General features: G+C 40.3%; 1 protein-coding gene across 1 annotated transcript; it reads left to right on the forward strand.

The window, feature by feature from the left end:
* The first annotated feature begins 19,829 nt into the window (after positions 1-19,829).
* LOC130841961 (diphosphoinositol polyphosphate phosphohydrolase 3-beta) lies at positions 19,830-24,475 on the forward strand. The gene is made up of 2 exons (XM_057718598.1): positions 19,830-20,577; positions 24,338-24,475. Coding segments are annotated over exons 1-2 (495 nt in total). The 5' UTR covers positions 19,830-20,083; the 3' UTR covers positions 24,339-24,475.
* The last annotated feature ends 2,189 nt before the right edge of the window (positions 24,476-26,664 follow it).

Genomic DNA, 26,664 nt, shown 5'->3' on the forward strand with positions numbered 1-26,664 from the left:
ATTTAATAGCCCAAGTTTGAGGTTCCAGTGGGACAAGCAGTGAACTATGCAGGAATTTAATGGGGAGATTTTAAAAATGAGAGCCCCATACTAGGGCTCCACATTTCCCTGGCTGCCTGGGAAAATATGCACACTTATGAGAGAGATCCAAGAGAAACAACAAAAAGGTAAAAGTGAAAGTAGACTTGAGAATTGAATGAAGTGGTGATTGTGCTTCCCAGATCAGCTGATGGTGGAAGCCTTACAAGCTCAAGATATTTGAGAACAACCTCTTCCCACATCATTGCCTGACCACTAAGCTATGTAGGCACGGGGCAACTGATAGGAAGACAAAATTAAAAATTAAAAAAAAAACTGAACAGAAATCTCAGCGGCTGCTTACCATGGAGTGAGAAATTACAATGCTAAAGCTAGGCAACTCTTCAGAAAAAAAAACTCATAAAGTTAAAACCAAATCCAGAATTGCTATAATATATTATCTAAAATATGCAGTTTACAATCCAAACTTTTGAGACAACCAAAACGAAAGTGTAACACGTACACAGGAGGAAAAAAAAAACAGCAAAACTTACATCAACTAACATCTCAGTTGGCCCAGGTGTTATATTTAGCAGACAGATCATACAAAACAGTTATTATAACTATTATAACTACAGGCATACATTGGAGATAGAGTTTGGTTCCAGAGCACTACAATAAAGCAAATATCACAACAAAGCAAGTCACACAAATTTTCTGGTTTCCCAATGTATATAAAAGTTATGTTTACACTATACCATACCCTATTAAGTGTGCAATAGCATTACGTCTTAAAAAATAATGTACATACCTTAATTAAAAAATAATTTTTTGCTAAAAAATTCCAATCCCAACAATGCAGAGTTGCCCACACTTTCAATTTGTAAAAAATGCAATCTCTACAAAATGCAATAAAGTGAAGCATAATAAAACAAGGTATGCATGTATGTTGAAAGAATTAAAGGAAACTATACTAAAATAATGAATGGAAAATATGATGACAATGACAAAACAAATAGAGAGTCTCACCAGATAAACTATTAAGACGAACCAAATGTAAATTCTGGAGTTGAAAAGTTCAATCATAAAATTATTAAAAATTCAGTAGAGGGGTACAATAGCAGATTTGAGATATCAGAAGAATCAGTGGACTTGACTGTATATCAAGAGAACTACTTAATCTAAAGAGCAGAGAGAATATAACCTAGCAATTAGACTTCTGAGTACTTATGTGAAGGAAATGAAAACACTAACTCAAAAAGATACATGCACCTCCATGTTCATTGCACCATTATTTGCAATAGCCAAGGTGTGGAAATAAACAAAATATCCATCAAAATATAAATGGAAAAAGAAAATGTGATATATATATGAATATTATTCAGCCATAAAAATAATGAAATCTTGAGGGCATTATGCTAAGTAATGTAAGTCAGACAGAGAAACACAAATATCATGTGATCTCACTTCTAATGTGGAATCTAAAACCAAAAAACAAGCTCATAGGTACAGACAGCAGATTGCTGGTTGCCAGGGGCAGAGCTTGGTTGGTGGCAAAATGAATGAAGGGAGTCCAGTTATAAAATAAGTAAGTCCCAGGGATGTAATTTATAGCATGGCAACTGTAGTTAGTAATACCACATTCTATATTTGAAAGTTGCTAAGAAAGTAGATCTTAAAAGTTCTCATCACAAGAAAAATAATTCTATAATTATGTATGGTGACAGATGCTAACTAGACATTGTGATGATCATTTCACAATATATACAAATATTGAATCATTATGGTATACACCTGATACTAATATAATGTTTTATGTCAATTATACCTCAATAAAAATTTTTAAAATAAGAGCAGAAAGAATAAAAAATGAAGAAAAATTAACAGAACTTTGGAGTGTTGTGAAACAACAGGTTATATACCTAAATATACATTAAATGGGCCTGCCAGAAGGGGAGGAGAGAGAAAGGTGGGAAAACATTTGAAGAAATAATGGCCAACATTTTTGAAGTTTAATAGAAACAATATGCATATACATCTAAGATGCCCAACCAACCATGAGTAGGATAAACAGAAACGTACCCCTACCTAGACACATCATAGTCGAAGTGCTAAAACACAAAGAGAAAAATCTTAAAAGGAACAAGAGAGAAATGACCAATCACTTATAGTGGAATAACAATACGATAATAGCTGACTTCATACCCTAAACCATGGAGGCCAGAAGATAGTAGAATGACATATCAAAGTACTGAAAGGAAAAAAAAAGTCAACCAAAATTATATATCTAGTGAAACTATCTTTCAAAAATAAAAGGAAATAATGACATTCCCAGATAAATGAAAACTAAGAGGATTTATTGCCAGTAGACCTGCCCTATATGAAATCCTAAGGGGAGCCCTATAAACTGAAAGGAAATTATATCAGGCATTAGCTTAAAAATGTAAGATGCAATGAGAAGCACCAGAAATAGTAACTATATGAGTAAATACTATACATAGTATTTATACATAAAATATATAAATATAAATTATATATTTTTTCTTAGTTTTTTTCAGAATATAAGACTGTTTAATGAAAAATTACAACACTTGTATTTTTGGGTTTATAACATAAAGGTAATATATATGAAATAATAGGACAAAGGAGAGAGGAAGGGTGCTATACTGGAGCAAAGTTTCTATACACTACTACATTCAGATCTGTTATAGATTGGCTTAATTGAAATGCATATTGTAATTCTCAAAGCAACCACAAAGAAAATAACTGAAAATAATTCAACATGGATGAATCTCAAAATAAATATCTGAGTGAAAGAACCCAGAAAGAAATTACATAAGTGTTATTCCATTTATATAAAACTAGGAAATATAAACTAATAAAAAATGATAGAAATCAGATCAATGGTTGCATGGGGATAAGGAGTGGTGGGAGAGGTGAGAAAGAGACATGAATATATTCACTATCTTGACTGTGGTGATTGTTTCACAAGTATATACACGTCAAAAGATCAAACTGTATGTTTACTTACAATTTATTATATGACAACTATACCACAATAAAGCTATTTAAAAATGAGTATGAGGGAACTGTTATCAATAATGAAAGTGTTTTTGAACTGGATTGTTGGTGATAATGTTTGTACAACTGTAAACAGTTCCTATAAGTTCTCTAAATTTAGAGTTACAACAGGTAAATTTTTTGGTATATTAACTATAATGCAGTAGGACTGTTTAAAAAATTACTAGATTTATTTTCCTCCTTCCTTGATTTAGTAGCCAGGCTTATATGTTATGATCAGAGGTGGAGGTGATAAGTAAAAAGAAAGGTGTGATGAGAGGTGAGAAGTTTTGAAAAGCTATGTGCAGAATGGAAAAGAGTACTTACTACAGAAACACAGAAAGCTTTCCAGGTTGCATTTAGGTGAAACACATAATAAGTGCTCCATGAATGCCAACTAAAGGGGAAAATGATGCACAGATTCATTTACACAGCTAATACTTACTGGGTACCCACTACATAACAGGCACTCTGCTAGAGACACTGTTTTATCAGTTACTAATTTCTGCTTCATTCACTTCATGTACTAGAATGGTCACTTTTGTAAACCCTAAATGGCTGTTCAAGTATCAATTACTGTGTAAAGTGAGTATTTCCCTTTATCTAGGTATCTGCCTATATATATACTGTATTAACATATATGTTACATACTACATATATGGAGAAAATACTTTGAGCACTTTATCTTGTTAATACACTAACGGTTCAAATATATAATCTCATGTGTGTATTACACACATAAGTATATTATAATAAAATAACCTAACCAGTATCTTCCCTGGAAATCCATCATTTCTCATGCCATCAAAATGTCAATCTTTAGCTGTACTTTTTTATCCATTTTAAAATTTTTCCTGGATGAATAGGAAAAAGATGTTGAATTATTCATATATATGCTAGCACCCACCTCCTACCAATCATTTGGTCCCAGCAGGAATAGAATTCCTCTAAGATCTCTGGACATCACACTCCTGTGTAGTGAGGATTTGGGGCTTCATGGCTGGGAAAGGCAGACATAGACTGCTTTTAGGGAATTCACAGTCAGCTGGAGGAGGAAGACAACAAATAATCTTCAACTGTGATGCATGCACTGTGTGATGAGCAGAATTCAGTGAGCTCTAGCAGCATGTGGCAGGGGACTATAACACTGCTTAAGGGATAAGTCTCCCCAAGTGAGTGGTAAGTTGACATTTAAAGGATGAGTTGGAGTTAGCCCAGTGGAGAGTGGGTGATGAATTGTCCAGGCAGAGGAACAGCATGAATGAGATCCTGGGGGCCAAAGACAGCATTCAAGGGACAATTTTCTTCCCTAGCCCCAGTAGCAGAGCACAGAAGATATTGGGGTATGCAGCTGCCCCCCCCCTTCAAAAATATCAGGGCTCCAAGTGCTTAATGTGAATAAGTTAAAGAACATGGGCAATGAGCCAGACCACTTGGGTTCAAATTCCAGCCTCATGCATTGTTGGCAGTGGGACCTTCAGCAAGTGACCTGTGATCCTCATCAAGTGCCTCTGCTTCCTCTATTGTGGAATTAGGAAAATCATTGCACATACCTTATGTCAGAAAAGAGCTCACAATGTTCCTATTAGGATTAAGTTAGGCATCAGGCAAAAACAGAGATTTTTAGCTGTTTTTCCTTGGATATTTTCTCCTGATGAATTTTATAGTATCCTGAGCAGATTTAGTTTTCAAATTTATGGACAAGCAAAGCTAAGGAAATGTAGCTGTATCTGTGCAATAAAAGAGATGACATTATGAAAAGAGTATTAATTCTTTTTAAAAAAAAAGACCTGGTTTTGAAAATAGTAGCACTTATGGTAGATACTAATCCAACTGTATCAATAATCATTTGAAATGTCAATGGTCTAAATACACCAATAAAAAGGCAGAGTAGATAAAGAACAAGACCCAACTATATATTGTCTACAAGAAATCCACTTTAAACACAGAGACACAGATAGGTTAAAAGTACAGTGGTGATAATAAAAGTTCTTAAAAAAAAAAGTAAAGTGGTGGAGAATAGTCTACCAAACTAAAACTAATCAAGAAAGCTGAAGTAGCTATATTAATAACTATATTAATTTCAAAGGCAGCAGGCTTCAGAGCAAGGAAAATTATCAGGCATAAAGAGGGTCATTACATAATGATAAAGGGGTCAATCCTCAAAGAAGACATAACATTCTTTAATGTGTTATGTGCCTAACAACAGAGCATCAAATATGCGAGGCAAAAATTAACAGAATTGTAAAAAGAAATAGACTAATTCACTATTATAGTCGGAGACTATATAATTGACAGATCCAACAGGCAAAAAATTAGTAAGGACTTAGTTAAACTGAACAGCACCATCAATCAACTGGATTGAACTGACATTTATAGAATACTTTATCCAAAACCAGAATACAGAACACAAATTCTTTTCAAGTTCACATGGAACATTCACCAAGACATACCACATTATGTAACATAAAACACAACTTAAAAAATTTAAACAAATAGAAATCATGCAAAGACCACAATGGAATTAAACAAAAATGACCACAATGGTATTAAATTAAAAATTAATAACAGAAAGATACCTGGAATATCTCCAAATACTTGGAGATCACTTCTAAACACACTTCTTCAACACATTTCTAAATAAATACTGAGTCAAAGAATATATATCAAGAGAGATTTTAAATCATTTTGAACTAAGGAAAATGAAAATACAAATTATTAAAATTTGTGGGATGCAGTGAAAATGGTGATTAGAGAGAAATTCATACCACTGAACACATATATTAGAAAAGAAGAAGAACCTAAAATCAATAATCTAAGTATCCACCTTAGGGAATTAGAAAAAGAAGAGCAAATTTTATTCAAAATACAAAGAAAAATAACAAAAGTTAGAGTAGAAATCAATGAAATTGAAAACAGGATATCGATACAGAAAATCAACAAAACCAAAATCTGTTATTTGAAAAGGCCAGAAGAATTGACCTGGTTAATCCTTTATCCAGGTTAACCGAGGAAAAAAAGAGAGAAGATACAAAATTACCAGTATCAGAAATGAAACAGGGGCCATCACTACTGATCCCATAGATACTAAAAGGAAAATAAAGGAATATTATGAACAACTCTTTGCCCACAAATCTGATAACATAGGAGAAATGGACCGATTCTTTGAAAGATACAATCTACCAAAACTCTCATAAGGATAAACAGATAAACTGAATAGGCCTACATCTATTGAAGCAATTGAATCAACAATGAATAGTTTTCCAAAACAGAAAGCACCAAACACAGATTGGTTCACTGGTGAAGTTTACCAAGCATTTAAGAAAGAAATTATACAATTCTCTTAATCTCTCCTAGAAAATAGAAGCAAAGTAAACACTCCCTAACTCATTCTGTGAGTCCAGCACTACCTTAACACCAAAACCAAAGATATTATAAGAAATGGAAATATGTCAATATCTCTCATGAGCATAGATGCAAAAATCCTCAACGAAATATTAAAAAATTGAATCCAACAACGTATAAAAAATTACATAGAACAACCAAGTGGAATTTCTTCTGGGTATGCAAAGCTGGTTCAACATTTACAAATCAGTTAATGTAATCCATCACATCAAGAGGGTAAAGAAAAAAAATAATACTGTCATATCAATGGATACAGAAAAAGCAGTTGAAAAAATGCAATACCCATTCACGATTAAAAACTTCAGCAAACAAGGAAGAGAGGGGAACTTCCTCAACTTGATAAAGAATAACTACAAAATCCTATAGTTAATATCAGTGATGAGAAACTAGATGCTTTTCCCGTAAGATCAGGATGTCCATTATCACCACTCTTATTCAACTTTATATTGCAAGATCTAGGTAATGGACTAATACATAAAAAGAAATAAAAGGTATATAAATTGGGAAGGAAGAAATAAAACTATCTTTGGTCAAAGATGACATGACTGTCTATATAGAAAATTCCAAAGAATCAACAACAAAAACTAGAACTAATAAGTAATTATAACAAAGTTTCAGAACACAATGTTAATATACAGAATTCAACCGCTTTCTTATGTACAGACAATGAATAATGTGAAATGGAAGTTAAAAACATAACATTTCCCTCAAAAGGAAGTGCCTAAGTAAAAAAATCTAACAAATTAAGCACAAGATCAACATGAGAAAAACTATAAAACTCTGACAAAAGATCAAAGAAGAACTAAATAAATGGAGAAATATTCCACGTACACGTATAGGAAGACTAAACATTGTCAAGATGTTATCTTTTCCAACTTAATCTATAGATTCAATGTAATCCCAATCAAAGTAACAGCAAGTTATTTTGTGGATATGGACAAACTGATTCTAAAGTTTATATGGAAAGACAAAATACCAAAACCGTCAACAAAATATTGAAGAATAAATTTAGTAGCTGACATTACCCAACTTCAAGACTTACTAACAACATACAATAATCAAGACTTGTCATATTGGCAAAATAATAAACAAACAAATTAATAGAACAGAACAGAGAGCCCAGAAACAGACCCATACAAATATAGTCCAATTGATCTTTGACAAAAAAAATCAAAGGCAATTTGATAGATATTAGGGCAAACATTATGACGAGTGTGTCTGTGAGGGAGTTTTAGATGAGATCACCATTTGAATAGGTAGACTGAGTAAAGCAGGTTACCCTCTAACAGGGGCAGCCCATGTCAATCCCTTGAAAGCCTGAACAGAACAAAAAAGCTGATGTTCCCTCAAGCAGGAGGGAATCAAGCCTGACTGCTTGAGGTGGGACACTGGGCTTTTCCTGCCCGCGGCCTTGAAATGAAAAAGCGCATCTTCTTGAGACTCAACCCCAGCAGCTTTTGGACTGAAACTTACAGCACTGGCTCTCCTGGTCCTCAGGCCGTTGGACTCGGACTGGAACTACACCATCAGCTCTCCTGGGTCTCCACCTGGCTGAATGCAGATCTTGGATCTTGTCAGCCTCCATAAACATGCGAGCCAATTCCTAGTAAAAAAAAATCTCTGTCTGTCTGCCTGCCTGTCTTTCTGTCTGTTTCTCTCTCTCTCTCTCTCTCTCTCTCTCTCTCTCTCTCTCTCTCTCTCTCTCTCTCTCTCAATATCCCATTGGTTCTGTTCCTCTGGAACCCTGGCCAACACACTTGGGAAGGCACAAGCCTTACACTGGTACAAGTAAAACTACAGGATGACATGATGGAACTCAGTAAAGAGTGGGCATTAGGATCACAGGAATTACAGACACCTCATCAGGGTCACAAACAGGGTTTTAACAAATAATTATCTGATGGTTATTAAAGGCTGTGGTAGGCAGAATTCTAAAACTGGTCTCCCAAGATATCCCACCATAATCCCAGGTACTGTGCATTACAGGAGGAATCACGTGCACATTTGCATTATGCTGCATGGTAACAGGATTTTGCAGTTGTAATTGAAGTTATTAAACCACTGACCTTAAAATGGGGAGATTATCCTGGATTATCCAAAAGGGCCTAATCTCACCACAGGAGCCCTTCAAAAACAGGTCGTTTTCTCTGGCTTACAGCAGAGGGAAGCAGGAGATCTGAAGCACAAGAAGGATTTGACACACCATTGTCTGCTTAGAGATGGAGGGAACCAAAGACGGAGGGAACCATCCACAGGCAGCCTCTAGGATCTGAGAGCAGCCCTGACAACATACTGCGAGGACACAGCTCAGTCCTGCCACCATAGGAGCTGGATTCTGCCACTCACCCGGATGAGCTTGGCAGCTGCTTCTTCCCCAGGGCCTCCAGGTAAGATCCCAGGCCCACTGACACCTTGATTTTAGCCTTGTGAGACCCTAAGCAGAGAACTCGCCTGATCCATGCCACACGTGTTACCTGTGGAAACCGTGAAACGATAAATACGTGCTGATTTAAGCTGCCAAGTTTGTGGCAATTTGTTACGCAGCACTAGAAAGCTGATACACAGGTATTTAAGTCATTAGCGTATTGAATCTGTTGTGCATAAGGTAATTCTTGGTATTATCCAACCTATGGGGGAGGGGGAGGAATCATTTCTGGCCCAGCCACAACCACATGTACCTCTGAGGTGCAAATTAAAATAAGCACCAGCAAAGTCGCAAGGCAGAAAATTCTAACTCTAGTGTAGCAAAGATTAATTGCAACATAGAGGCAAGAACAGACAGCCTGCAGTGTCACAGCAACATGGAGGCACATCCTGTTAAGATGAGGCGATGCTCAGAGTGAAGGGCTTGGACACTGGAGCTGCCCACTCAGTCCCTGCACTTTAGATAAGGCAGAACATTCAGTTTCCAGGCTCTCTGTGGGGAAACAGCAGGCAAGCACAGTCAGGGAACGGCAGGTAGTGGCTCTGAATTAAACGGAAATAAATTATTATGAAAAAGGGTTTGATGTCACAGACATTCTTGGAGGCTTTAGAGGCAGACAGACTGGCTCCAACACTCTGTGATGCTAGCTGTGTTTCAGAATTCTAATATATTAACTGTGTGTGAGAGTGTGTGTGCGTGTGTGTGTGTGTACGCGCACGCACCCGTGTGTGTGCAGGTACCATACCTCCTCGATAAACAATCCTGACAAATCTTTACAGACCACTGGGTTTAACATCTGCCTGCATGATTTTCTGTACTAAGACAGCTGGATCAGCTTGCCTGATCCCTCTAACCCTAGAGCCGAGCAGGGCGCAGGGAACATACGCATTTTCTGACTTTTATACCAGCTCCCTGTACGCAGCAGCTTCTAGCCCCAGTGTACTGCCGACTTCCTGCCCTCATGATCACTACTGGCCTTTCTAACAATCTCACAGATCCTGAAATGTCCTCACGGCGGGAGCCTTTTCATATCCCCTAGGCTTTGCAAATAAAACGGGACTGAAGCATAAAAATCATTTTACAAAATTTAACTGCAGAAATTAATTAGTGAAAACAAGGCTGGTAATATGATTGTTTAATTGTTTGGTTGAAAATCACAACTATTCAAGATGAAGGAATCACATCTGTGAGCCCCCAAACAGTGGAATTTTCAGATAGAGGCCTTCGTGGTCACAGTCACAAGGACTCAGTTCCCCTGATCTGACTCCTGATCCTGTTGCCTCTATTTTTCATCACCCAAATCTTTGTCTCCTCTTCCTCTTTTTCTCTCTTCTACTGTAAACGGACTCCGTGGATTCTTCTAATCCAGAAGTTACATTCCTTTTCTGGTTTGTTTTCCTGTGAAATCCTTAAGGCCTGGGACCACGTTTTCTTTGCCATTTGCTTAACCTTTGTGACGTGCGCGGCGTGAAACGTGGGAGGCATTGCTGAAGGTTTGTTGAATGCATTTCTTTCACACTGAATCTCTGACAGTAAAAACATCCACTTGCAACCTGGGAGTAGTACAGTAGTACATGCATTCTATACAGGTAGCATATGTGTGGTTTTTGAGTATCATGCAAACTTTCTACAACCTGCGAGGTGCTGGAGGACGAGATCTGGTTCATTCATCCATGTGCCTCTACACAGTTCCTGGCACCGTTTTTAGCCCACATTACAGCTAAAAGCAACAATTCCCAGAACTTAGTCATGGATAAGCCTTTCCATCTCTGCCACCCCCAACTATAACGTTATAACTTAATATTTTCTGTAAAGGAAAGTACTACGTGTCATGAGAAAAAACCCTAAAAATAAATAGAATGATCACAGCAACGGTATGGAATTTCAAAATTCACATTGGTGACTCTCAAAAACACAAGAATTTTTTTTCAAAAACGTTAAAAAAATGTGCAGACAATGGATCGTGACAGCAGTTCTCCTAAATCCCAGCTCTGCCACTTCCTAGCTCTGTGTGTGAGCAAGGTATCTATCCTCCTGGGCCTTAACGTCCTCATCTGTGAAACTGGACTAACGGTACTGGCGCCACAGGGATTTTATGACAGTTGTCAGTGAGATATGTAAATACCTGACACATGGTAGGCCCTCAAAGAGATTTTCTCATCTCTTCTGATGTGTAGTTAGGAAAAATCAACAACAGAAAATAGGATTCCTTTACAAGAATTTTGGGAATTACACACATCAGAAAGTTCATTCAAAGCAATAAACCAAGGATACTTCCTCTGAGATGTAGGCTGGTACTAAAAGCTATTTGATCCAAGTTAACGTGAAGTTTAGAAACTAAGAGTCTAATTGGTGTCCTCTCCAAGGAGATCTGGTATTTTGGGAAAACTGCTAACAAAACCACTGATTTCCAAATGTGCCATGAAATAAATACCCGAGGAGAAGATGGGGGGGACAAGTAAAGGAAAAGCCGCCTGTTCTGGGAAGATGCACTAATGGTGGATTACATTGGGGGTACTGGAAGAATGTGGCCATTTTCCAGATCCCAATTTTGATTCCAAACCTCACTTGTTGTCTTTCTCAAAGGAGCCTGTGAAACGTGCAGAACAGCTTGGTAACCCTGAGAAATCTGTATTGCTTCTGAGGGAACTCGTCTCACGATGGCTGGGCCTGTGGGTGCACAACAGATTGATCAGTAAACTCCTTATCTTCCCTCCTGGGGCAGTTTGATGTTTCTGTGGAAGGAAAGGGCATCCTGCCAAGAACAGGATTCTCACACAAGGAAACCAGCTCTGCAACAAACGACCCTCCCCAGGATCCACAATCCTCAAACGTCATGAAGGAGTGTAAGTAACAATTACTTTGTTCCTTCAGGAGGACTCAAAACAGTCACCCTCCATCTGTCACAGCAGGAATCAGTGTTGAATATACCAACATTTGGCCAAAGGAGCTGGAGCGAGATCTCTGGGATGAAGAGCTTCTGCAAGAGTTAGGAGATGGGATGAAAGCTTGGAGAGCTGGATCAGTGAAAAAGGGAAGGGAACCAGACAGGACTTGTGGCGAGCAAATGAAGCGGGGGTCTGCCTATGCTGCTCTCTTTCTGCGGTGTTCTCATCAGTGGGCCCTGAGTTTCCCTCTCATCTGGGCAATCTACTGCCAGATCGTGGGCAACTTACAGAATGTCTGTGATCTCAACATTCCCCCTTGTGAAATGGGAATGATAATATTTCCTCTGAAGGGTTTTTATTAGGATTCAACGACAGAAGATCAGTGAAGAGCCTAGCTCGGTGCCCCTCACTGCGTGTACTGTTACTTCACATTAATCTCAACTTTCATTTCAACTACCTTCATTACGGTCTTTTGCATTCACCATGTTTAATTACATAATTATCTTTTATCCTCAAAGATACAATATGATTTGATGAAAATATATTATGTAAATCAGCACATGTTCTGCACAGATAAAGCGAAGTCTATTTAGGTGATGAAGGCTTGAGGTCTGGAAACGCCACGCTAAGTCATGCTGTGTAGTGAGTACACTGCTAGCCTAGGAGGGATCCACAGAAAATGAGTCAGACATCTGGCCGCGCTGACTAGCAGAGTTTGCATGGCAGCTGATACAGACATGGTGCTCACCCAGATGGCACCTACTGGAATAACTGCAGTTTGGAAACAGAATGTTTTCCCTGTTAGTATCACTTTCACAAATTAATTAATTAATGAATCAATTCAATGAGTACTCAGTAGTGCCGTTCCCATTGTATCAGAAAGTGTTCTGGACCGTGGACTGATAAAGACCAATGAAACATGGCCCTTACCCTCAAGGGTATCACAATGTACCAAGGGAGGCAGACACATTCGTTACATCAACAGATATCCTCTGCATGACTACAATGTGTGCTCAGCAAAGTTCTGGGCTGCTGGAGATTGACCAGTGAGCAAGTGACAAAGATCCCTAAGATCAAGGACCCTACAGCTGGGAGCTCTGGGGGAGAACAGAGATAAGCAACAAACACAACAAAGAAGTAAATAACAGAGTCTGTTAGGTGATAAGTGTTATAACAGAAGGGCAATTTAGGCCAAAGCAAAGGGGATCAGGGATGGGGTGGAGGGTGGGAAAGATGGGTGTATGTAGCAATACACTGCCCTGCTGCCTGAGGAGGGGAGAACAGCAAGGCCTGCCTGGGAATGAGAGAGTCAGCCAGGCAGACGTGGGTGAGGAGCATCCAGGCAAAGGGAAGAGCTAGAGCAAAGACTCTGAGGACGGAGCCTGGCTGACAAGACCCAGAAACTGCAGAGTCCTGCAGCTGAGTGACTGAAGGCACGCTGGTGGGGTAAAGTCAGAGAAGAAACAGGGCCACATCTTGTAGGGCCTCGTACATCTTTCTGAGGGTTTAGCATTGACTCTGAGGCATGAATGGAACAGCACGAGGAAAGGTTTAGGTGCTGAATTAGAGGTTTGTACAGAGGACAGTATCAGTGAAAATGGGGGGATACAGCACTCAGGGGACCAGAGGGAGTGATCAAAGAAGGAGGAGAAATAAAGGAGCACCGCCTCCTTGAGAGAGGGGAAACGCTCACCTGGACTTGACCTCCATTGACCGCTATGCTCACACCCGAGATTGTGCACACGTGTGCCGTTACTCACACAATCACAACCTTAAAAGGCCCGTATTCATCCCCATAGTTCACCAATAATCAAAGGAAGAAAAATGGGCAGGTATTTTTTGTTCCGATCACTTTGTATTTGAGAGGTTTCTACTGAATTACCTACTATATTCCCACTCCGAAGCCATTTCTGTGCTTGAGGGAAAAACTGATTATCCAAGAAACATGATGAAGCCTCCCCACGTGAAAAGCTATGCGCGGGGTTGCCTCTGTTCACTCGTCTTTCATTTTGTATTTGTAATAAACAATGGTTACGTGCAGTGAGAACCATCCTTTATGATCCACATAGGCTCTGTCACACTCTTTCATTCAATCAGTGTATCTTGACTCCCTACTGGGTGCAAAGTTCAGCTCACTGGGCTGACTCAGGGGGAACAGGTATGTATCGGGCTGGACCCTAGCCTTTGAATTTCTTACAGACATGCAGACAGACCATCACAGCACTCCTTGATTAGTGCCATGACAGAATTAAAGTCAAGGGAGCCTGGTGAAAAGGAGGAGGGGAATTTAATCACAGTGAAAGGGGTGGGTGAGTACACATGGTCAGGAAAGCCTGGGGGGGAGGGTTGAAGTTAATGAGGCAGGTACTTTTATTATCCCCATTTTATAGATGAGTAACTTCAAGGTCCAAGATATTCACTTGCTTAAGGCCGCACAGCTACTGAGAGAGCCAGATTTAAATTCTAGGGCATTTGGTTTACAGAACAGAACTTTTTCCCACTCATTGACTACTACTAACATTACATTTCCTGACTCTGCTTCCCTTTAGTACATCTAGAAATCCTCTCAGGTATGTGTGGTCACTCTCCTGAAAGCTGGGTCCAGCTGTGAATACCATAAGGCTCTGAGAAGGTCTGTAACATTCTCTGTCTGAGGTGGCAGCTGCCCTGGAGAGCTCCTCCCTCTTAGAATTGCATTCCACTTAGAATTAACGACAAGAGAGGCAGCTCTACGTTTCATGCCCATCTCACCAAGAAAGGCGCCCAACTTCCCAGCACGATGCTTCTAATGTTGCTGTCACTTTCCAATCTGCCTGCTCTTTCCTAACTCAGAAAACATGCAGAAATATGTATCCCAGACTTGTTGCTCTCAGAGCAGATCCTCTCAGTTTTAGAACATTACATAGAAGCTATGCTCTCCTGAGTGCCCAGATCGCCCAGGAAGAAAAAAAATGAGAGCAGAGGCTGTAACAAAATGAATGACATGTACTGTGTGTGCATCTCAGCAACTCTCAACACACGGGAAATCTGTCATAGTGAAGGGAAGATCACCTTTGGAGGCAGACAGACCAAGGTGTGACTCAGCTCCATCGCTTGCTGCCTCACTTCCTTAAGCCCATCTCAGCCTGTTTCTTAATCTGTTGAAAGGAGATTCTGAGACTCATTTTTCAATTTTGCTGGTAAATAAATATTACATGCATAAAGCAGACCATCGACAAATCAAAATCAATGCCCAGAATGATGACAAACTAGAACATCATCCAAAAATGCCACAACAGAATGTAAACTCGTGGAGCCGCTATGGAAAACAGTATGGAGGTTCCTCAAAAGACTAAAAATGGAGTTGCCATATGATCCTGCAATCCCACTCCTGGGCATATATTCGGAGAAAACCGTAACTTGAAAAGATAGATGCACCCCGATGTTCATTGCAGCACTATTTACAACAGCCAAGACATGGAAACAACCTAAATTTCCATCGACAGATGACTGGATAAAGAAGAGGTGGTACATATATATATGCCATGGAATATTACTCAGCCATAAAAAAGAACGAAATAATGCCATTTGCAGCAACATGGATGGACCTAGAGATTATCATACTAAGTGAAGTAAGTCAGAAACAGAATGACAAAGACCATATGATATCACTCATATGTGGAATCTAAAATATGACGTGAACGAACTTATCTACAAAACAGAAAAGGACTCACAGACATAGAGAACAGACTTGTGGTCGGCGAGGGGGTTGGGGGAGGGATGGATTGGGGGTCTGGGACTAGCAGATGCAAAGTACAACATATAGGATGGATAAACAGCAAGGTTCTACTGTACAGCACAGGGAACTATATTCAAGATCCTGGGATAAACCATAATGGAAAAGAACATGAAAAAGAATGTATACACATGTATAACTGAATCACTTTGCTATACAGTAGAAATGAACACAACACTGTAAATCAACTATACTTCAATATCATACAATGTTTAAAATGCCACAACAAACCATAGCTCTTGATAAAAATAATCCTTCTGACAAGACGTGGTGACTTTGTGAGAGCACAGCGATAGAGACATGAAGACTTGAATTCAAATACAAATTCCACTCTAACCCTTCTCTTCTATGAAATGGAAATAACTGCCTCCTTAGGATTTAATGGGCTGTCGTTAAAGAGGATACAGGGCTCAACACAGGGCCTGGCACAAAGACTGACATGGATAAATATAACGTATCTTAACTTCATCCCTTACCTTCTGACTCCAGGGAAATTCAACGTCAACCTCTTCCAGAAGAGGTGACATCTCTACGAGGAAACATACTCTCTCCATTTTTGGTTGGATTTTGATGGATGGCAGTTAATGGTTGTGTCAGCTAGCTCTTGATGCATAAGAAACTACCCCCAAAGTTAGTGACTTTAAACAACTGATTCTTTTGCTCATAATTCTGCAGCTCAACGACTTCAGCTAGGCTCAGCTGAGTGGTCCTTCTGCTGTTCTCAGAAGGCTTACTTTTGCATCCGTGGTCAGTGCTCTGTCAGCTAATTGGCTCTGCTGGGGCCTGGATGGTCTAGGATGGTCTCACCCACATTTCTGGCAACTGATTGACTGCCAGCTGGGGGGAAGGCGATGCATGGACTGTGGATCTCTCATCATTCCCCTAGCCCAGGCTTCTGCACATTGTTGTCATCTTCTTTCAAGAGCAGCAAGAGAGGGCAAACCCCAGGGCACAAGCACTTTTCAGTTCTCTGCTTGCTTCACACTTGCTGTTGTCCCATGGGACAAAGCACGCCCCATCCCCAAGGCCAAGGACAATGTGGGAGGCGTGCACGTATCACAGCTGTTGCTCTAACAGTCTACTGCGGCAGTGGCTCATGAGACAACCCTGTTCATCAGCTCAGAAACACTGAACTATAGATAAACCAGACAGTGGAGTGCTAGTCTCTCAAAAAAGATTTCTACTCTTCTTTGGAAAAAGTCAAAACTCTCTTGCCCTATTGTTTTAACAGGTGGAAAATAAAATTATTTTATGAAATTCGGGAAAAAACTAATTGGAAAATTTCCTTGGCATTGTACTAAACCTGCAACTTGTGGATCTCTTTATCCGGAAACATGCTATGACTTTGCCAGTAGGAATTCAGCCTCTACCTCCTTCCGTATTATAACCGAGCTTCTCCTCTCCCTGCCAATAAATATGCCCCATTCCCAGCACAGGCATATTGCGTAGGCATAATCTGATGTGGGAGTGATGGAACAGACTATAAAACGGCACCCCTGGTGAGACAAGGAGATAGACCCTGGTAACTGTGAAGTAGGCTTGTGATGTGGCTGGGGCCTGTTTGGTCCACACCTCCCTGCAGACACCAGCCCGATCTCCCGGCTTTGCTGAAGTTCCTCTTCATCTATTCAAATATCTTTGAAAGTTGACTACAAGTTTTATCATTTTCTATTACAATGCCTAACCATTTTTTAGGATCCCTTGGTATTTTATGTACTTTGTAGCGGTTGATATTGCTACTGTGATGTCACCATTTCCCCATTATATTTTCTACAGAATTATTGCAGGCATACGTGAAAGCTCTTGGGATTCTCAATGTTAATATTTATTCATTTCTACCATTTAAAGAAATTTATTTTTACATCGTTTCTTAGGTGCTTCCCAAGAACATATTCCTACCATCTGCAAAGAGTGACAATTTTGTCTTCTTTACCAAAATGGTAGGCTTTTTTCTCTTTACAATCTCATCACGTGGGAAGGAAAATCTAAAATGATATGTAATAATATGGGTGATAATTGGTATATTTGCCTAGATCCTGATTATACTGGATTTTGTTTCTAGTCGTTTCATATCACTTGTGGATTTCTCAGTATGGACACCCTGAGGATTACAGCCTGCTGAAATCGATTTTCCTAGTGGTTTTCGTTTGTTTGTTTGTCTGTTTGGTCTTGTTTTCTTTTGTTTCTGGCCACACCTCGCAGCATGGGGAAGTTCCCCATCCAGAGATCGAACCCATGCCTCCTGCATTGAAGCACAGAGTCTTATGCATGGACCACCAGGGAAGTCCTCCTAGTTTGTTGTTTTTAATTTTTAATGGAGTATAGTTTTTTTAATTTATTTATTTATTTTCATTTATTGGCTGCGTTGGGTCTTCGTTGCTATGCACGGGCTTTCTGGAGTTGTGGAGAGCGGGGGCTACTCTTCATTGCAGTGTGCAGCCTTCTTATGGCCACAGCTTCTCTTGTTGCGGAGCTTGGGCTCTAGGTGCACGGGGAGGTTCAGTAGTTGTGGCGTGTGGGCTCAGTAGTTGTAGCTTGCAGGCTCTAGAGTGCAGGCTCAGTAGTTGTGGCGCACGAGCTTCGTTGCTCCACTGTATGTGGGATCTTCCCGTACCAGGGTCCGAACCCGTGTCCCCTGCATTGGCAGGTGGATTCTTAACCACTGCGCCACCTAGTTTGTTTTTAATCACGGTATGTTGCATTCCTCCAAATGTTCCTTGATCACCCACATATGGTTAAAATATGATCACTAGCAGTAGGATCCCTGTTGGTTGAGGTCATTGTCTTTACATCTCCATCTTATTTTCCTTACAGAGTTTTGTTATATTATGCCCATACATTTTTGTCATAGTATGCTCTAGATATTGAGGGTAGTCAAACATTCATTTTTATGAGCTATTTGGGTATACACGGAGTGGAACAGATGCTGGGAAGCTGAACTAACTGGTTATTTAAAAACCGGACTGTATGTTTCGTAACCATCTTCCACATACCTTTCCGATTCAATTTCCCCTTGATGAATGGATTATTTCACTGGAAAAGTGAGTTGCTGTGATCCTGCTTGTCTGATGCCAGCAGAGTGTCTGCGGGTAAGAGAGAGACAAAGATGCCTAAGTTCCAATAAGGCAAAAGGTAAGGGACATCAGAGGTCTTCTCCATAAGGTTACTGTGCGAGCAGGGAAACAAGAAGAAAAAATAAAAAGGAGGCGGAAGGCTTTAGGCTGTTACATCTGGGGCTGTGGAGGGGGGCCACTTCTTGGCCAAGGGGACAGGATGACCAGACAGAGGTGCGAGAGCACCAAGTGGCCTCGCTGGAGTCCCAGGCCAAGAAGCTTCTAAAAATCAAAATGCAAAATATGAAGGGATTGCCAGAGGCATGTTTCCCAAAACCTCAACCAGTACTTCTCAATGAGAAAGAGAGAGAAGGGTGGAGTGTGTGGGAGGGAGAGACTCCTGGGATTCAATGAAACACTGCTTTGGGTGGTTCTCCAGCTGTTGGGTGAATATGACCCAAAGTGCAAAGGTCTGAACCAAGTGGGTGAGGAGTTTACGGATGAGGAAACCGAGGACCAGAGGTTAGGTAAGATGTCAACAGGGGTTCCAGAAAGGTGTTCACTTATGGGCTGTGCCAAGATGCCTGGCAAGGTGAAGAACCTGCTGAAGAAACAAAACTGCATGATATGACTCGGCAAAGATTAGGTAGTTTTGTCAAGAATACCGAGGACCATCTTGACCAAACCGGGGTCTTCCTAGAAGGAAGCCGGTCCTCTTCCTTACCGGTGATGACGATGACCCTATGCACTTGACCATCCGTCCTGCGTGTAAAACGACTGCGTGTGTGTTCTCTGCAACCTGGTGGGGAGGGTGAGGAGAAACGTCTGGCCGCGCCACAGCCCCGTCTGGCTCCAAGGCACACGTGCAAACAAGCTTGCCCCAAGTCACAATGCGGTGCATTTCGCCCCGGGGGATGGAGATTCCCAGCCCAGAGGTACCGGGCGCCTGCGCAGTGCGCCCGAGGCGCCGCGCGCTGCGGGAGCCGCGAGACCCCCCCGCCCCCCGCCCCCCGCCCCCCGACGGGAACGCGCACGTGCCTGAGGACGCGGACGCGCACGCGAATGCCCCTCGCCTCGCTCAACTCTGGCCCCGGCGGCTGAGGAGGGAGGGAAGGGGACGCGCACCAGAGACGCGCGGGGGCTCCGCGCAGAGTGGCGGGCTCCGGGCTCCGGGCTCCGGGGCGGAGGCGGGGACGGGAGCGGTTGAGGCGCCTCCTCTACTCAGGCGTCTGCTCCCGGGACCCCCCGGCCGCGCGGGGGACGGACCGACTGACGTACCTCGCGCGCCCCCGTCCCCGCCCCATGTTCCCCGAGCTCCCGGGGCTCGCGGGCTGAGGCGCCTCTCTCTCCTCGCCCCTCGCCGCGGCCCTTTCTCTCCCCAGCACCTCGGAGCCCCTCGGCCCGGCAGCGGCGGCGGCGGCGGCGGCGGGCACCCGAGCAGCGGCCAGCGGCCTCGAGGATGAAGTGCAAGCCGAACCAGACGCGGACCTACGACCCGGAGGGGTTCAAGAAGCGGGCGGCGTGCCTGTGCTTCCGGAGCGAGCGCGAGGACGAGGTGCTGTTAGTGAGCAGCAGTCGGTACCCGGACCGCTGGATCGTGCCGGGCGGGGGCATGGAGCCCGAGGAGGAGCCGGGCGGTGCGGCCGTCCGCGAGGTGTACGAAGAGGCGGGAGTCAAGGGGAAGTTAGGCCGGCTCCTGGGCATTTTCGAGCAGAACCAAGATCGCAAGCACAGAACGTACGTGTATGTACTGACTGTCACTGAGATTCTGGAGGATTGGGAAGATTCGGTTAGCATTGGGAGGAAGCGAGAGTGGTTCAAAATCGAAGATGCGATCAAGGTTCTCCAGTGCCACAAGCCCGTGCATGCCGAATATCTGCAAAAACTAAAGCTGGGCGGTTCCCCAACCAATGGAAACTCCATGGCCCCGTCCCTGCCAGAGAGCGATCCCTAGTATGTACCGCTCCTGCACAGACTTCTGCTTTCCGCCTACCTGCCAATAAATAGTGCCCGGGGCACCTCTGATGCCGTGTGCGGTCTCACCGGGAGGAGGGAGGCTTCTTTTGTTTCCTTGGCAGACCTCTGAATCACGCTTGCAAACTGTCTCAGTTGCCAGGCACTGTTTTCAGACAATTTGCACGTTTTTCAGATGCTTTCAGAATCGCTTCTGGGGAGCACTGTAACGCATTTCGGAAAGCCAAAGCCACATGGGTGGTTGTTTTTAAATGTGCCTTAACTGCTGACCCAGCCTTCGGGGTTTGTGTGTGTGTGTGTGTGTGTGTGTACACGTGCATGCACACTGTGGTTTGTTTGTTTTACATTTCACACTTATGTGTGTGAGTGCGTGTGTGCATGTGGGCTTTTGGTATCAGTCTTGTGGTTTGTATTATAGTGAAGGCCTTTAAAATCAGATCACCTTGGTTGTGTGGCATTTTCATTAATTTTTTTCCTTAAGTTGTTTTCTCATTCATGGCATCAGCCCTTGTCAGCAAGCCCTTTTGTGATGGGAATTGGTTTGAAGGACCAGTTTTGAATTTCCAAAAAACTATTTAAGGAATTTTACATCTGGTGCTCTTTCTGCACTGAATAATAATTTTATCTCCAGATAGGTGATCTAATTTGCCCCTTTCAGAAATTGCTTTATTCGTAAGTAGATAATTTGATTTTCAGAACATTTTCACAACTGGTAGTTTTTTACTTCTTACTTGAAATGGCCGTTTCCCATTTAGCCCGAATGTAGCTTAGCAAAATACGATTTTATAGAGTAAACGCCCTCTCAGGAAGGTATTGTTATGTACATATCCATATCCTGGTTATGTACATATTATGAAAACTGTATTCCGAGTGTGATTTAGCATGCTCAGCTTCCAACTCCCATTGCTCCTTTCTCAGGGCCCTAGAACAACCATGGTTCTCTCAATATAAACTAGTCTTTGAAAGAAAGTGCGCATATTTGGATTTGTGATAGTCCACTTAAACTTGTCTGAGTACCAGCAGCCAAAGGAATAGAATATTATATGGTAATTACATCCCAATGGAGTGAGTTAGCTTTCTTCATATTCAGCTGCTACAGACCTCTCAGACTGTTAGGATGCCTGAACAATCTCTCCTGAAGATTTAGGATACAGGTTTTGTGTCACATGACACACGTTTTTGGGTGCCAAGTTAAAAGTGCTTACATTTGCTTCAGTACTTGTTTGAAATCAGGGATCCTATCTAAAGTGCATAGGTCTGTCCTCTGGAACTACCTTTATTCCCCTAGCCATAGTAAATAGGTAGATGTAAAGCCTACTTCATGAAGTGGGTATTGATAGGTGGAAAGATCATTTCTAACTTTTAGGGTAGCCTAGATTGTGTCATATCTCTTAATCATTATTGATAGGTATTTTGTGTCAGTCAGTAACTTTTGGGGGAGTCACTGTTATGCACTCTGTATTAAGAAATTTTGAAAGTTTAGAAACTTGGGACTCTTGTGAAGAGAGTGGATGGGTATGTCTTTCTTTATGTAACATTTAACATCTTAAAAATACTCTACAGACCAATAATAATATAAATGGATAATAACTGTAATTTAAACACTTTTTTCTTCTACAAATTAACCTTTTAAAAAGAACACAGTAACTGGTAGAATTGAATATTTCTACGTTTTCTTTTTAATCTTTGGTGCCAATTTTTAAAATAAGATCTTTGCCACAAAGAAATATGTCTAAAGTATGTATTGTAATTGACAAAACTAATGTTGTCAAAGTAATGAGCAGAGTAGACAATGAACAGCTTTTAAAAACCAATTATATGATTTCATTATCTAAATTATGTAGAATTATTGAATGTGTGTTTCAAAAGTATGTTTTTTGTACGAAAGATATGTCTTATTTTTTAAACAAACTTTCTAAATCCCACAAGTTGACATTTCCTATTCTAACAATCCAAATCAACTAATGATATTCTCTGTAACTGGAAACTTGTCAAAGTATACCCTAACAGCAGAGAAATTGGATTATTGTTTTATTACCACTTCATATATAATACTGCCTCCATTTAAAATGTTGCCTCAAACAGCTGGGAGGTTTAACTTGTACGAGGCATCCTTAGAGATAATAATGCACAATCTTATTTTGACTTTTCAACTGCGTATTTGACAAATGTGAAAGGTACAGTGTTGCTGTTAATCAGCTCTTTTTAGCCTGCAGATATTTGCTGTATTTAATTCAGAAAGATTTGGCTTGAGTTCTATCACTTGCTAGGATTATCTTCAGTTCCCAGTTATCTTCAATTTATGCAATCTGTAAAACTTTTATTTCTAAATTGCAAAAGAACATTTTGCAGTTATCACACTTTAAGCTTTCAAATTCACATGGGCAGCTTGTTATGCTTTTGGAGTTCAGTCAAGAAAAAATTAAGTGAAAGAACCTAAAAAGCCTTTCATTTTAAAAGAGAAATCCAAATAATTCAGCTTAAAACAGTTGACACAGAGGTAACAAACCAAGTGGTATCTAGTTAACCTCTATCCTCCAAGAACTTGTTCCATAGTTGGAATTTTCTTCCTACAGAGTCATTACATAGCACCCATGCATTATTTATAAGATTATTACACTAAATATGTAGAGATGAATATTTCAATTCATCCCCTCCGGAACGAAAACAGTGCATTGATCAAAGATAATTAAGACTTTCAGCCATGAGGTAGAAATTTATTTTCAGCATGTTCTTTAAAGCATGGGTTTTTTCCCCAAATTGAGCAAGTGCCTTAAAAAAAAAGTTTTAAGAAGACCTGTTGGAGTAAAGGTACTATTGGTATGTTTGATATATAGTTTCCCTGGATGCCCAATGTATTATATTTTCTAAGAAAACTGTTTTGTTGATCAGATCACTGTTGAAGGAAGTAACTCTGAAAGGGATGGGGGTGGCTATAGATATTTTGAATTCTGTTGTATGGTTTAATTTGAAAGAACTGAAAATATTTCAACATTTTTGTATTTAGAAACATCAGATATCAGTGTGTGTGTGCACACGCGCACATGCATATGTGTGTAAGCAACAGGAATAGGCAACTTCTGAAGTAATAGCAACATTAGAGGGTCCTTCTGGGACAGATGGGTAAAGGGCTTTGAAACTGGAGCTGCTCCTCTCACTTCCCTTTAACTTGAATCCAGTTGTAAGAAAGAGCGCTTCTTCCATCAATAGTTGTTAACTGGGAAAAGGAGGGTGAAAATGCTGCTTTAAAGCCTATAGTACTAACAGCTGGCCAGAGTTTTCTTTTTCAGGCTTCCTTTTGTGGAAGCACCAAGGAAAACAGGAAATATTTTCAGTATCATTATAGTAATGTAATCATCTTTCTGAATGACTTTTGGCCTGTTAGACTATGAACTCTTTGAGGACTAGGACCCAGTCTGAATCCTGTCCATATCCCCAGAGCCTAGAAGGGTGGCTGAAATGTGGAAACATCTGTCATTGATCCACAGATTAGAAATGTCTACTACTAGTGTATTCTATAACACTATAATACTAGTGTATTGATTTCTTAGCTTTATATTTTAGCTAGGACAATCTTTTACTCCTCAGGCTCTCATGTGGCCTCATAGTGGAACTGCATTGGATAATTCACTGAAGGCTTTTCCAATACAAAGTGGTTGATGAACCATACTTCAATAAATATTTGATGACTAAAGGAATCAATGAACCAATAAAACTATTAATGAGATTTTTTTTTTAGGTGAATGGCATAGATGTTGTTCAGATTTACTTTGAAAGAATCAAGTATGTGATCCCAATGATGAATGGAATTGTGAAGACAGGTGAGCTCTTTCATACTCCCAAGGACACAGCTCGTCCTATCCTTTTGGACCCTTCCTCCCTGTTTATTAAAATGACTATTCTCCAGGTTGTTGCACTACTACTGTATCTGTACAGACTCCTAATTAGGCACCTGTGGCCTTTTTTGTGCTTTTATGATTATGTGTCTGTATTTCCGACCAGGTTATGTGACCTTGAGTGCAAAGACCTTATTTTCTTCGTCTTTATTTATATATCTAGCATAGAAGACATCACTTGAAGTATGGTAGACATCACTGAAGGTTTGCCTAAAAAACTAATATTTTGTAATGACACTGAGTGGTGAATCATTTACCTTCTAATCTGGTGTTAGTACAGCAAATGCTGTCTGTTTAGCTTATATGTGGCTTTTGTATATCAGGTGTCACGCAAGTGTTTAAAGGCATTTGTGAGATATTAGAAAGCAAAAATTCTTATCATATGTCTCTGTCATCTCAGACATTATATTCCTGCTAATGTCAGTACACTACACCACCTATGAAATATATTTGCCAAAATTTTGAAGCTAAATCTGACTGTGCCTCTAGACATAACTCCTGATCTGTAGAAAATACAGGGAACAGAGAAACATTACATCACAGAGATGATATGAGCAGAATCCAGACTGCAGGAAACTCTACAGAACAAATGACCTAGTACCTTCAGTAAATTAATTGCCAGAATGAAGAAATGGAGAATGAACCTATAGATTAAAAGAGATTTAAAAGACTTAACAACCAATTGTAATATATGGATCTTTTTTGGATCCTGATTTGACTAAACTGTAAAATAAATACATTTTGAGACAATCTGGATAATTTGAAAATTGACTGATATTTGATGTTATTTGGAATAATAGTATTGCGGTTATGTTGAAAATAAGAGTGTATCTTTAAGTGATATATTCTCAACTATTTACAGTTGAAATGATATCTGGAACTTGCTTGAAAATAATAAGTCTAGATGTTAAGTGTGTTGGAGATGTTGATGAAACAAGATTGGCCTTGATAATTGTTGAAGCTGGATGATGGTTAAATGATGGTTCATTATACATATTCCTCTCTATGTTTGTATATTTGACATTTTCCATAATAAAAAAGTTAATAAAAAGTTATCAGAATTCTTATTAAAGCTAATATATGAGACATTGAGAAAAAAGAGGAAGAAAAATTTTAGATTGTTTAGAAAATGTTGGCTCTGGGGTGCCATTTCTGGCCTAAGAGGCCAAATGCTCAAAAAGAGAGGGGCAACATACCCTGGAACAGCAGTGTTTCCCTTGCTACAAACCACTGTTAGGAGTTTTTTTCTCTTAATTTGGCCCATTGAAATAGGAAGAGTTAAATTTTTATTTATGTCTCTTGGAAAATGGGAATGGATTCTCATGTTCTCTTGAGCAAGATTTTTAACAACACTCACAGTCCAGTTCATATCAATGTGAAAAATCAAAGGGGTGAAGTCTCTAGGAAGCAAATTTATGGAATTATAAAAATCCACAAAATGATTTTTTAAATAGTTTTTTAGAAGAATAATGGCTGTAGACTTGTTAGTTATACATTCATTAATTTTAAAGTTATACTTGAAGGTGGATGACACAGGAAAGTAAATAGTTAACATTCTTGACTGCAATGAACCATTTTGTGTTTTCACATTCTGTAGATATTCCTTCAGTTTTGAACTGTGCTTAGAATTCTGTAAAGGCTAAAACCTTCTAAGTCAGAGTTAATGAAGCTGTACTGAAATCAACAAACACGGGGTCTGTCCTGACTTATTTTGTGGGTCAAGGAGCAGCAGGCAGAAAGTGAGAACAACATTGGAGGTCCCTTCCCAGGAAGATAAACAGCTTCATAAGTGTGAAGGGCTGTGAAGATGAAGCTGCCCATCCTACTCCTTACTGCCCTTTAGGTTGTGTTCCAATTCCAAGAGCAAGCAGTTCCCCCAGAAACAACTGTTTCCTAGAAAATAGGAGATGAAAGGCTTACCTCAGAGCCCTTTACTACTGACAGCTGGGCAGAGCTTTCACTTTCAAGGTTCCCCTGTTAGAAGGAACAGAAAAATTCCAGAAAAATTTTCATTCATCTTTTCCCTGGAAGTTTTTCCCTAACTTGAGTTTACTCTAATTTTAGCAGATTTTTTTAATATGGAGGCAAACAGAGCTTGGGGAATGGAAGGGTAGGTGATGGCTGTAATTAAAACAAATAGTGGTTTAGAGTCCAACAGGCCATGGCTCAA

The sequence above is a fragment of the Hippopotamus amphibius genome, chromosome X (assembly GCF_030028045.1).
Source record: "Hippopotamus amphibius kiboko isolate mHipAmp2 chromosome X, mHipAmp2.hap2, whole genome shotgun sequence".
Lineage (NCBI taxonomy): Eukaryota > Metazoa > Chordata > Mammalia > Artiodactyla > Hippopotamidae > Hippopotamus > Hippopotamus amphibius.